The sequence below is a fragment of the Alosa pseudoharengus genome, unplaced genomic scaffold (genome assembly GCF_046254945.1).
Source record: "Alosa pseudoharengus isolate Yale_2024_CS ecotype anadromous, Long Island Sound unplaced genomic scaffold, YU_APseudo_1.1 YU_APseudo_1.1_scf_24, whole genome shotgun sequence".
Taxonomy (NCBI): Eukaryota; Metazoa; Chordata; class Actinopteri; order Clupeiformes; family Clupeidae; genus Alosa; species Alosa pseudoharengus.
The window spans coordinates 11,896,282-11,910,534 of NW_027468689.1; the positions used below are offsets into that span (position 1 = coordinate 11,896,282).

General features: G+C 42.5%; 2 protein-coding genes across 2 annotated transcripts in view; one reads left to right on the plus strand and one right to left on the minus strand.

The window, feature by feature from the left end:
• The window catches only part of cplane1 (ciliogenesis and planar polarity effector 1), a 73,661-nt gene that overhangs the window by 26,814 nt on the left and 32,594 nt on the right, over positions 1-14,253 (minus strand). Inside the window, exons 7-11 of the mRNA XM_076302460.1 lie at positions 3,252-3,355; positions 2,522-2,704; positions 1,550-1,796; positions 1,076-1,228; positions 55-737 (exon numbers count right to left, since the gene is read on the minus strand). Of these exons, the coding sequence (XP_076158575.1) occupies positions 55-737; positions 1,076-1,228; positions 1,550-1,796; positions 2,522-2,704; positions 3,252-3,355 (1,370 nt within the window). The remainder of the gene's footprint in view (positions 1-54; positions 738-1,075; positions 1,229-1,549; positions 1,797-2,521; positions 2,705-3,251; positions 3,356-14,253) is intronic.
• LOC143142337 (pepsin A-like) lies at positions 5,863-9,190 on the plus strand. Its single transcript, XM_076303165.1, has 9 exons — positions 5,863-5,918; positions 6,067-6,214; positions 6,324-6,441; positions 6,558-6,676; positions 7,308-7,501; positions 8,060-8,176; positions 8,382-8,505; positions 8,829-8,927; positions 9,053-9,190. Exons 1-9 carry the CDS (start codon positions 5,863-5,865, stop codon positions 9,188-9,190), a joined length of 1,113 nt encoding a protein of 370 aa, XP_076159280.1.

The window sequence follows — 14,253 nt, forward strand, 5'->3', positions numbered from 1 at the left end:
TACACCCACAGGAACTTTAATGATAACCCATTTATGGGCGTATGCTTTACTGACCGTGCGGAGGGTCTCTGAGGGCAGACCTGGACTGACTCTGGATCAGTCGCTGTGACCTGCTCCTGCAGCATCGGGGTGCGGTACTCGCTCTGGGAGAGGGATCTGAGGGACGGGCTGTACGCATCATCCATGCAGCAGGCAGCCAATCGCAGGAGCCCCGTGGCCGCGGCCAGGCTGTGGGAGGAGAGGGGCAGGCCGGGGCCCGGCGATAGGAGCAGCTGGACGAAGCTCCGGCTGAGCTCCACGAGAGTGGACACTGCGCTCGCTCCGCTCACGCGCGGCCCGTCCCACGGCACGAAGGAGAGCAGCGCCCGGAACAGGTGCAGGACCCTGGACACCCAGGTGCGCCTGCCCTTCTTCCTATTGGCCTGGCCGTCGCCCAGGCGAAGCAGCAGGGCCAATCGGGCGGCGCAGCGCACGGCGTACCTCAAGAGCCGCGGCCTCTGCTCCACCCGGCCGCCCAGAGAGACCACCAGGGCCCAGGCCGTGAGGAGGCCCCGCTGGGCCCCGTCCAGCTCCAGGCGCAGCGGCAGGGAGGCCGCACTGGGCCGCTGGGAGCCCTGGAGGAGGTCAGGCTGGGCATGGAGGGTGTCGAACATGGAGGCGAACTCCAGGCTGCCCCCGTCCTCCCGTCGCAGTCCGGAGGACTGACCGTCGATGGTACACTCATCTTCAGCCTCGGCCTGTAGAGACAGACGCACACACACAGACAAATACACACACACACACACACACACACACACACACACACACACACACACACACACACACACACACACACACACACACACACACACACACACACACACACACACACACACACACACACACGATTAAAACATACTCTCAACACAGTACTGTGATGTGTAAAACAGTTTCTTAAACATTGAAGTATTTTCTGGTGCTAGATCAGAGCGAGTGTTTGTTTACATCTGAATGGTAGTCTGATAGCAAAAAGCAGTCGGTATAATAACAAAGTGCTTGAATGGGTCAAATCACAGCATGCGGAGAAGGAGATGACCTGGGCTCTCTCATAGGCCTCCTGCAGGTCGTCTGTGGTTCCATCGTCTTGGAGACAGAGAGGCAAGCTGGGAACTGAAGTCTCTCTATCCTTCAAGGCCTGCAAGCTGGCTGTGAACTTCAGGCTGGACAGGCACTCCAGCTGGGCTTGTGGCTGTCGAAAGAGTAACATTCAGGGTACATCTTAGAAAGAAAAAAATTGTGCCTGCAAATACAATGTTTTATCACACACACACACACACACACACACACAAATAAGCATAACCATACCACATAACCCAATAAGCGTGTGTTCAACTGCAATCTGACGCTTAACTTCCACCTGTGTATGCAGAACAATGTTATCTTTGTTTACATACACTCTGTGTATGAGAGGACATCAGGGAGCATGTGAGGGCAAGTCTCCACACACACACACACACACAGACACACACACAGACACACACCCCCTATGTATTCCATCTGGGCTACCCACCTGCGTCTGCAGCAGGAGCGCGCGCGCCCGTTCGAGCTGCCCAGCCGAGTCCAGCAGCAGGCTGCTGATGAGGGCGCTGGGCTCGGGCAGGCCGGGCGCCCGCAGCAGGGTGGCCATGTAGCCGTCGGACAGGATGAGGAAGGGCAGGCGCGGGTGCCAGGTGACGGAGTAGCGCTGCCTGAAGACGTCCCGGAGAGAGGCACTGGAGCTGGACAGGCTGCCGTCAGCACCTACGGGAGCAGGGGGCCTGCACACAGTGCACAGAGGACCGCTTTTACCCATGACGCCGTTAATGCTGGGATAAAGGCCCATTCACACCAAGAACGATAACGATAGCCATAACTAAAAATAAATATCGTTCTCGTTAATATTCATGACGACGTTCACACATAAACTATAACGATAACGACATGAAGAACGATATCGTTGGGGATCACTTTCAGAGCGATTTTCAGAACGATAAAAAGTTAATAGCCAATCAGAACCCATCGAATTTTAACTGTCACATTCATTAACACAAGGAGAGACTTTGTTTATCGTTGTTCAGTGTGAGCGCTTTTATCGTTATGGTTATAGTTATCGTTATCATTATCGTTCTTGGTGTGAATAGGCCTTTGGGCTGGCAACTGGAAGATTGCATCGGCCCTATTAGCCTCCATGGCTAGGAAAGAATTAATTAACTATTTATTATGTTACTGGATATCAAGTTGTCATGGAAAGACATTACTTCCATACGGTGACAGATCACTGATAATGGAACCATTTCATGGCTGTGCATCATGACAATATCATGGCTATGATAATCAGCTATGACCATCAGCTATGTCCAGCTATGATGTACTTTGTAATGACGCGCCCCTCATGTTCAATTGCTCACATATACAACGTCATATTCTATCTATATGAACACTTTTAGGGGTACTGTAGCTCTATTTATGGTCATTGCGTTCCCACCTGAGGGGCGCCTCATACCTGTAGGTGACAAGAGGGTGGAGGGGCAGGAAGTGGGCGGGACCAAAGTCGATGTCACATCCTGTGGTGGAGAGAGTGAGCAGTCCGCCCAGGCGCATCAGCATCAGCAGGGAGCCGCGCTTCAGCACACATGCCAGGAACAGACCGCCTGGAGACCAGCACACGCTGGCTACCCAGTATGACCTGCAAGGGGTGCCATGAGGAATAGCACAGAAGTACACAACAAAAAATTCAAAATTCTACCTCTCACTTTCAAAGCCCTCCATGACCTTGCTCCTCCTTACCTCTGGGACCTTCTGATCTCTTACACTCCTTCCCGCTCCCTCAGATCCTCTAACCAGAATCTCCTCTCTGTCCCCCGCACCAGACTTTCAGCGCCATGGCCCCTAAGCTCTGGAATTCCCTCCCTCAATCCCTCCGTGACTGTCCCTCCTTTCCTTTCTTCAAAAGCTCACCTCAAGACCTTTCTGTTTCAGGAACACTATTCACCTTCCGCCACCGTATAGGCTCATCGCAAATGACTATCTTTTGTGTTGTCTTGCTCCGTTTGTGTTGACTTTGTAAAGTGACCTTGAGTCTGTGAACGGTGCTATATAAACAGAATAGTACTACAGCATCTTTTTGTTCTCCTGTCTCTCTCTGATAGGCATACTCATTTTATCTATGCTTTGCACGGAATAAAACCGACTGCCTGATCATTTTTGTGCATACTCTACTCACACAGACATACCTGACATACTTGGCGGGGATGCTGAGGTTCTTACTGCCACAGCCTCCCAATCCTGCCGACACCGACACAAAGTTCTGAGTGCTCACAAAGAGTGCCTGGGTTGTCTGTAAAATCACAAAATCTCATTAGAATATAGCAAATCAGAACAATTACAGTGGTACAGTATCATTAGTAATCACTTAAAAGTTAAAGTGGGCAACGAGGCCGCACAATGCCTAGTCAGTGGAATACCATGCTCATGTTTCCTTATTAGTTTGTGTTGAGCTTGCTTTTGTTGACAGTGGTGCACTGCATCTGAGAGGCTATGAACATTACCATATGATACCATACCATATGAATACCAGATTAAAAACATTTGACAAGAGACAGGGTGACAACTTTTAACATAATATTCTTCCCCTTTTTCATGCTATTTAACCAATATCAAACTCTAACAAATGTTAACATTTCTAGCCAGCAATTTTCACTGCCTTTTCATGAATAGGAAAAAATACTATAAAGAAGTTAAGTTATTATATGGGACAATAATTTTTATATGCCTATTCCAAAAGATTTTGTGAGTGACATGTTATTTAACATTGATCAAACCCCTTTCCTTTCCTGATATCTTTATCTTCTTAGACTGAAGACATTTCCGTTGCTTGTTTGCCATTGCCATTTGTTTGAGAGTTCACAGATTGCAAAATCTTATCAATGACAGATTAATTGTTGATATCTTTTAGGAGTCAACGAGCTAGATTTCTTTAGACCTGAAAGGCCTGTTTAATTGTTTTCCGCTATTTCATAACTTTATTTATAACTTTATTTATAACTTATTACTTTGTATGGATTTTGTACAGTTTTGTAAAATTAAGGATGTTGCTGCCATTTTCAAATCATCAAAAGAAAAAGTTACAGTATAGTATAACATTATTTAAGTGTGTTAACATTATTTAAGTGTGTTGTGTATATAACATTGAGATATAAATTAAAGATACACATTCTAATTTAAAATCACCACAGACCTTATATGTTACATCTGGTATCCTGTTCAACATATTCATGTGACCATCACTGATTCACAACTGACTATATTTAATCATTCCATATGTTCATGACAAGGCTGTCCACAAACTCTAACGGACGGTTGGGTGATGTCACTTCTGTTGATGTTTGAAGTATTATCAAACAAAACAGAGAGCCTGTGCAACTGAAACTGTCATGAACGAGCATCTCCTCAGTGATTGGCTGGAACATAGTTTGTTATGTTCCATGGTCCAGGCTGTTTTTGTTGCAGTTTCTGGAGCCTGTGCTGTCCACAGCGATCGCATTTTTTTACAGCGTATTCAGGGGACAGGCAGCTAGCGGATCGTGAGGAGATGTTTGCTGTATGTTCTAGAAACTGCATAACAAGACTTGGAGAACCTTTAAGAGGTCTTGACAACAGGCTCACAAGCTCTCTTAACACAAATTAACTTAGGTATTGTGCAACTCATCTAACAAATAATTACAACTTACAATAAATGTCTGTATTCTAATAGAAAGCTTGATTTATATTTACACCTTTAAATTTCAACAATTGTATTCAACAATTCCTTGAATTTCCCCTTAGGGATCAATAAAGTATCTATCTATCTATCTATCTATCTATCTATCTATCTATCTATCTATCTATCCACTCCTAATAAACATTTGGTGATCGCTTTTGAACAGTCAAACAAAAGCACCTCAATGGAACAAACAAAATCAAAACATGAAAACTGAAGCATTGTGGCAAACTAATATCACAAGAGGAAAGAATAGTGGCACTAGAAAAAAAAAAGGTTTGTATTACAACAGCTGCAAAGAGTTTCAGTCAAGCCCACTAAAAGCAATGCCGAAATACTACAAAGGCCAGTTTGCCCCAATAGGAGTTCAATGGCATGCAAAAGGATGTCTTCTGGTGAACTGTTGGTGAACTTTTGCCAATCCTTTGTTGTCTTTTGCCAATCTCATGCTCCATTTTCTGGACCAGACCAGAGAACTACACAGTGCATAGCCTGTGTGGCCAGTGTGTTTGAAGATGATATCAAAACTATTTGCCAGTATAACCATATATATACCAGAATGAAAAAGCTGAAGAATACCTGTCCTGCACACTGTTCAATTATACGGTTACAATTACTGTTAAATAATGGAACTGATCTTCCACTGAAGAATAAGAAAGATAAAAAAAATAAAAGTTTTAACTTGTGAAGTAGTATTCTTGTGAATTTAAGGAAATAGCTTACATTGTCAAGGGACACACATTGTATATGTTCCAATTGCTATCAGACGCATGATGAAGACCAACGGCCACTGGTGGTGATGTTCGCATCTATGGATTTGACGCTCAAGAGATAGAACAATTTTTTAAACTTTTGTGTCGATGTGTGTCATTGGGCTTGCCTCCATTAAAAGTAATGGTGTCCTAAACTTTGCCGTCACTTGATTCCCGTCAGACGCTGCCTGTGGGCGTTGGCCTGAAGAGTTCAGGTTGCTTTATCAGAGTGATTAAAAAAGAAAACGTGCGGCTCCGTGCATATAAAAAAGGGAGAGGATCTACCGATGCTACACTCAGCTCCCGGTGAAGGTTTTGAGCAGAACAACAATCATGAAGGCTGCCATTATCCTGTGTGCCGTGCTGGCACTCTCCGAGTGCATGGTCAGGTCAGTAACTTGTGTTCTTCCATTCCTTAAGTGTTGTGCCCAAAGACGCCTAATGTCTAGCAGTACGGAAAGCTGCAACAAACTATAGAAAGGTGATGTTGATGCATGGCTCCGTGTTGAGATTTGGGTCTCTCTTTCTCTTTCCAAGGATCCCTCTGAACAAGGGGAAAACCGCCAGGGAGAAGCTGGAGGAGCAGGGCCTGTGGGAGGAGTACAGCAAGAAGTACCCCTACATGCCCTTTGCCAAGTTCGGCAGCTATGCTGTGGGCAACGAGCAGATGACCAACGACGCTGATGTAAGTCAATAATCTCATCTGAACAACAGTTCACCATTTCCAATGAATAGGAATTGCTGTTATTGAGTCTGGACTGGAAACCTCACATTTGCCATGTTCTCCCACACAGATGGCCTACTACGGTGTGATCTCCATTGGAACCCCCCCTCAGTCCTTCAGAGTGATTTTCGACACTGGATCCTCCTACCTCTGGGTGCCCTCTGTGTACTGCAGCAGCACTGCCTGCAGTATGTATAGAGTTCATTTAGCTATGTACTGATTCATGGAATAGTAAATCAGAAATTGTGTAAAGATGAAAATCAAATGCATTGCTTCAATTAATCAAGTAATTGTTCTATTTTAGACCACCACAACAAATTCAACCCCAGTCATTCCTCAACCTTCAATAATACCAGAAGATCCCTGCAGATCCAATATGGAACTGGCAGTATGACTGGATTCTTGGGTTATGACATCGTTGCTGTGAGTGTGTTGTAACTGAACAGTCGGTTGCAAACATCCAGATTTCACTCCGATTATTCTCGTAACTCCGATTAAAAAATGCCATGTAAACTGTGTACTCCGACTGAAATCCACTTTTATGAAATCAGTAGTAGAGAACCTGTCATGTAACTAAATACTTGTTCCAACCTTGTGAACCTTACATTTTTGCAGAACAGAACCTTACATTGTTGCTGCTGAAGGCTTACATAATGTCCTAATGTTTGCTTGCATCACATCCTGTCAGGACATGCTGTTATGGGAATCTCATTTTCACTTGTTCACTTAGCATGTAAACTGATACATTCCAAATTCTGACAATACTCCGATTGGTGTTTAATCAGATTGTTTTGCGCATGCAATCGCGCTTCATGACATCTTTTAATCAGAGTTAAGAGAATAATCAGACTGAAATCTGATTAGTTGTTTGCATGTAACCGCACTGAGTGACACAGCAAATTAAAAAAATCTATCTAGCAAGAAATGAAGAAATATTTCATCCAAGAACTTCATGAAAACTACTGAGTGGTAAACTACTCACAAAGTTGAAATTACCCAAACTCTCCAACCATCTAAACTCTCACAAAAGCTTCCTGTAATTTGTTCTTGCTAGGTTGGAGGTATCCAGGTGCCTAACCAGATCTTTGGATTGAGCCAGACTGAGGCTCCATTCATGGCTCACATGCAGGCTGATGGCATACTGGGCCTGGCCTACCAAAGCCTGGCTGCCTCAGGAGTTCAGCCCGTCTTCTACAACATGGTCCAGCAGGGCCTGGTGCAGAACTACTTCTCTGTTTACCTGAGCAGGTACCAACAATAAACCTCTAACAAAAACTAAAACCCTACAAGCCTGAAAAGAGCAGGGCACTCCTCGTGCTAATGGTGAGTTCCATTTCTACTAACAAGTCGTTTTTTCGAGACGTTTCTCTGAGTTACAGGAAGTTGCAAAGGGAACTCCGGATGGTCAGCTCCTTCGAACCCCAAGTAGCCAGAGTTTGAATATCCAAGATGGCTGTGCCAATTAACAGTAAATGAGACAGTAAAATACTGTGTAATGCTATGTAAACTGGTATTGCTATATCTGGTAGCAATCGATAACAACAGATAATTGCTAACAAATGGTAGCTTTTTGTTCTTACGACTTGTTATAATTGATGGTAATAATTTTAGGGTTTCAAGACTAGTTCCTGAAGTTTGCCAGTCTAAGTTAATATTAAGTAATTATTCACCACAACTTTCACAACTGAAACACAGCATTTTCATCTGTTTCAGTACAGACCTGGATCTCATCTGACAGATGTTCAATCCTTTGTAAATATGTTTCCTGAAAGCAGCTGATGTTCTGACATTTACTTTTCTGCACAGAAAATCTGAGTCCGGCAGTGAGGTGATCTTCGGTGGTTATGATCCCAACCACTTCACCGGCAGCGTTGCCTGGATTCCCCTGTCCTCTGAGACCTACTGGCAGATCACTGTTGACAGGTACACTAATAAATGTATGGGTAATAAATATATACGTAATGCAAGCCCTGCTTACACAAAGCAGCGAGAAGTAACTTTTTAGGGGCCATGTTGTAAGCATTCAAATAAACAAGGCTCAAAGCAATTGGAATGAATTTGTAAATGATGCCATAGTATTGTTGTGTATGAGGCAGTGTGAATTAATCATCGAGTTTTTTTATCGTAGTGTGACAGTCAATGGAGAAACTGTTGCTTGCAATGGTGGATGTCAGGCAATTGTGGACACTGGCACTTCTCTCATTGTCGGACCCACCAGTGACATTTCAAACCTGAACAATGCAGTCGGTGGTGTAAGTATAACCGAGAGCTTAAGCACTGTTCCAAGTCATTGTGTATAAATGTATATGAAGGAATAAGAGTAATAATAATAATAATAATAATAATAATAATAATAATAATAATAACTATAACAATAATAATAATAATAATAATAATAATAATAATAATAATACAACTGTTAAAATGGTTTATAACAATTGTCCTACAAGGCTTGCAAGCTATTGCTATAATGCGTACATATTCATCATATTTCAACATTCAACAGATTTAATTTTCACACAAGCTAAAATACTTTTTCATTTTTTTAAGTGTTATTTGTTCTGTCTGGGTTTAGTTCTATGTTCAATGTGGCAACATCAGACACATGCCTGACATTACTTTCAACATTCACGGACATGCCTTCATCCTGCCTGCATCCGCCTACGTCTGTCAGGTAAGCGCTGCCTTAACGTAACACTGAAAATGTTCTACACTATGGCTGCTATTATTTATAAAGGGCTGTAGGAAATACTGTGGCAAGGTGAATGTTTGACATTTTCTGAATCTCATTCTCTGCAGTCCAACTATTACGGCTGCAGCACTGGATTTAGCGGAATTGGAGACAGCCTCTGGATCCTGGGCGATGTCTTCATTAGGGAGTACTACACCATCTTCAACATGGGCCAGAACAAGGTTGGGCTAGCCAAGGCTGTGTGAAATGTACCATTTGTGACAGACTGAATGTATCAATACTGCCTCATCTGAAAGAACACCTCAGCTACTAACGCCCATGTTTAGTCAACATGAGCACTGCCATACATGTAAACTGTGAGAAAACCATGTTGATTAAAAGTAATTCAAGAATAACAGTGTGGTCTTACTTTGTGAAACACATAGGCCTACCGCACATCTTTGCAGTCAAGAAGACAACAGTTCTCTGTCACCCGTTTTGCTCATTTGTATTTCCTGGGCGAAGCCTGTTACCATAAAAATCAATGTGGATAAGACTGTGAATACGGACAGGCAGATCGGATCTGATCACATGCAATATGTAATGTGGACGGTCAGTCAGTAAGACAGGATTCTGATTTGGGAAAGGCTTGAAACAAGCTAATTGTGTCTATTGCTCCCAAATCTCAATCACAAATCAAGTCAATCTGTTATGCATCACCTCAATAACTTAAATTAGGTCACGATGAACCATTCTTGCTTCTGCTTAACTTAATTGGCTTATTTACCAGCAAGTTAGCCGATGAATGTGGAGAGTCAGTCCACATCATCAAGTCATGCAAAAATCCTAAGTTGCCAAAAGACCAAAGGCTCCATTACAGGTACTCAGCCTACTACCCAGGTAAATCTGAACAGTGTCACTGCCTCTAGTGCTCTATTTTATTCTAATGTATTTATTTGTTGTCTTTGACTCTGTGTCCTCTGTGTTAGTGTGTTATTGATGTCTCTGTACCCATCTCCCATGTTGTCTTTTCTTTGTCTTTCTAATTTAAATAATTGCTGCCATTGTAGCGAAGGGAGAGAGCAGTGGTCCCACCCGGTCTTGAACCTGGGTCTCTAGTGTACTAACCCTGCAGCTTAACCACAATGCCAAAGGGCCAGGCCCGTTGGTATGGCAGTCAGAGCGCATACTCAACTGTAGTGATGGTACTCAGTCACAGCCATCTTGACCAGGACTCCCTGGCAGAAGAGACACTGTGTCTCAATGGTAATGGGACCTTGCTGGTAAAATAAAGGTTAACTAAATAAATAAAAGGGGACAAGTACAGGAACGACCAGATGTTCAGCCCTTTCAGCTGTTGTGTCTCCACTCCTTACAGGACCTAACTCATGCAGCCTTTACGCCGTGATAGCGATGCTAATTAGATACTTTGCTAAATCCTTTATAAGCACTTTGGTTGCATATTCAGTTACAGTAACCTAAACACTCTCACTACCTGGTTTTAAACATCAACAGCTTTGGAAACAGCTTGTCTTCCAATACCTTAAAATACAGTGAACTGAAGTCAGTAGACAACACCTATGAATAGCTGTTCCAGATTAAATGTTGGTTTCATTTGTAATTACTTTATAAATTAATATACAATCAAATATTGTATCTGATTAATTAACCCATTCGTGCTGGATGCTGCATGACGCAACATTGACCCTCCCGCTGGATGCTGCGTAGCGCAACATTGACCCTCCCGCTGGATGCTGCGTAGCGCAGCATGCTTTTTATTTCATGTTTCTAGGTGCTACAGAGGCTTAGATATTACATTTTGGTAGACGTTGACAATTTTTAGTATGTTTTCAGAAAACCCTCAGGAAATAAGGTTATTTAGTCTAGAATGCCATAGGATTCAATAGGCGTTTTTAGCAGGCATTTTAGGAGTAAATGGGTTAAAGCCTATTTTCTTTTAGCTGCCATTAGTTTGTTCATTCAGTGTAACTCAACTCAGCAAGATAATGTAGCCTAATCTATAATAAATTTAGCTGTAACATCTGCCTAGATGGATAAAAAAAAGTGCTCATTGTCTTCCTGTCACACCTTGTTCACACCTTGTTTCCATATCACAACACCAATGTAGGAGTTATTCAGGGCCACACCAAATTACGAGGTAAGTCAGTCCTAGAAAAGTTCTTGAAAATTGTCTTTATGGGGCAGTACTGGCAGAGTAGACACGCATGAATGGCCGAGACCCTGCAAAACTACCCCTGAGTTCCTGTAGTGGAAACCCCCCACAAGTTACAAACCTGCCAGAAAAAAATGGGACAGTGAACCTGGTCCCAACTTCAAATACAAATGCCATCCAAATGGTAGTAAGCATGTGCTCAATAATTGTTACGATTTTGAAGGGGTCCTCGGACAAACAAAATTTCTGATGCATTTTTCACTGCATTTTTATGAAAAACTACAACCCTTTGTTCAAAAAAGGTGGGACGCTAAAGATGGGATGCTAGGTGGGATGCTAAAGAACACAAGGAGGAACTTTCACAACTAATTAGGTTAACTGGCACCATCACTGGGTATATAAAGGGCATCCAAGAGAGTCAGGGACTCTCAGAAGTACAGATGATTTGTGAACATCTGGGTGGTCAAACAATGAATATTACTCTTCAACATGAAATCGCAAAGAATTTGGGAAATTCTTATCTATAGTACATAACATTAGTCTGGAAAGCAGCCCAAATTTAACTCCGCCCATTAAATTTGAGGTCAGGCAATTCAGTCTAGACTGGTTCCATTGATAACTAATACTATGCCCGAGCCAGAACGATAGAGAAAGGAGTGGCAACACTCCCATAAGAGATCGTGGAAAAAGATGGCAGCACTTTTCCATGCCAGTTTCCGGAAAATGGGTGTTTTGGAACTGAAAAACACTGGGTCAGTAGTCAATGAGTTACTAGATTATGCCCTCCAGCATCAAGACATACATCCCTTCATACATCATAGAATTGAGTATGACTATGTCAGGCTAACATAATATCATTAGACAAAGAGACTCCAGAAATCATTGTAAAAAAGGCTGAAAAAATATTGATCTTTGGGACCACATATTACAAACAGACCAGTTTCTGTAAAGAAAATGATTGTATGGGCTAAGGACAACTTCTGATAACCATTGTCTATGACCAAAGTTTAATGCTCCATCCACAATGCTGGATAAAACTTAACCATGCACGGGGCTGAACTTAACTGCGGGTGCTGGGTGGAACTGTGGCCATTAATGGGTGCCCAGGTTGTCAATCAGTCAGGCAATCAGTTATTCTTATTATTACACTCATCTTTAACAGAATAATTACAACTCCTCTCCTCTGAAACCCTCCCTCTCTGTGTTCCAGCTTCTCTCCTCCTGGCCCAACAGCAAGCCAACCTTACACATATGGACACACACACATACATCCTCACACACTCACTACCCCTTACCCCCCACCCACACCCCCATCCCAACACCACCTCATTCACACTCTCAGAGCTACCATCCGCACCCCCCCATCTTGTCATTCCGGTCATCAATTTCATCCCTGATAATCATATCTGTAATCATCCTGGACGCAAATCCTTAGCCTTTATGTTATTAATGTTATGTTGTGTTAATAAGCCATGTCAATGTGATGTCTTGTTAAGTTACAGTATGTGTTTGTGTAATGTACATCTGTTTGTCTGATGTAGTATTCTTGTGCATGTCGTTGTAGTGTTGCATTTTCTGTAATGTCAATGGTGTTTGCAATAAAAAAATTAACCATGCACCCTAAAACCCTATTTAGACATGATCCATGAAATGCCACCGTTTTATCTGGGCCCAAGCTCATTTAAAATGGACTGAAGCAAAATGAAAAACTGTCAAGTGGTTACACCAATAACTTTTTTAAAAATTATTTTTGGAAATTATAGACTTTAAAGAGGAGAGGGACCATCCAACTTGTTATTAGTACACAGAAAGCATGTATGATGGTACAGGGATGCACTGGGGCAGCTTTCACATTAGGAAAGGCTTAATTAATGTTGAACGATGTACAAGTTTTGAGCAACATCTGCTGCCATTCAGACAATGTCTTTTTCCGGGGAAGACCTTGAATATTTTAGGAAAACTATGCCAAATTGCATTCTGCGTGAATTAGAACACGGCTCCATATTAGAACAGTCCAGGTGCTAAAATGGCGCCTATACCTGCAGTCCAGACCTGCCTTCCTTTCCTGATATGTTTTATCTCTGTTCTTAATTCGTAACTAATAACATTTCCGTTATTTGTTTGCCATTGGCTTTTGTTTGAGTTCAAAGAGATTGCAAAATATTATCACGGACAGATTAATTCTTGATAACTTTTATAAGTCGAGGAGAACTGTTAGATTGACTTACACTTCAATGGAGAGTCTTATTGTTTTTGCACTTTTTTGCATATGAAAAACCTACTATCTTATTACTTTGTATGCACTTTGTACAGTTTTGTAAAAATAGAATGATTCCTTAAATTAATTCATATCTCTAATATTTCTCATTTTTAGACCTATATTTTGTCCACAAACTCTGTTATGTCCAAAAGCTCTTCAGAGGTCTTAACAAAAAGCTCACAACACAAATTAAATGTAAATGTAAATCAGGTTTATAGGCCAAGTATACTTGCGTATACAAGGAATTTGGTCTCCACATTTATCCCATCCGTTAATTAGTGAAACACACAGAGCACACAGTGAACACAATGAGGTGAAGCACACACTAACCCGGAGCAGTGAGCTGCCTTGCTACAGCGGCACTCGGGGAGCAATGAGGGTTTAGGTGCCTTGCTCAAGTGCACTTCAGAAATGAGAGAGCAGTGCTCAACCATTCCCACACCCACATTTTTCCTACCGGTTTGGGGATCGAAACGGCAACCCTTTGGTTCCAAGCCCGAAGCCCTAACCAGTAGGCCACGGCTACCCCCCTTAAACTTTAACTTAAATGTTGTAAATAACATTTGGTAATCACTTTGAACAGTCAATCAAAAGCAATTCAGTGGCAAACAAACAATGGAAACTCATAATGGCAGACTAATATCATGAGAGGAAAGAATAGTGACATCAGCTGTTGTGTTTGGTCAAGCTAACTAAATTGAACGAAATTGAACTAAAACACTGCAAATGACAGTTTGCAAATAACAGTTTGCACCAATAAGAGCTTGAAGGCTTGGAACAGGATGTCTTCTGCCAATTGTATTGTGTCTGATGGCAATCTCACGCTGCATTCTCTGGCCCAGACCAGAGAACTACACAGTGCATAGCCTGTGTAGCCAGTGTGTTCTCCTGACGTT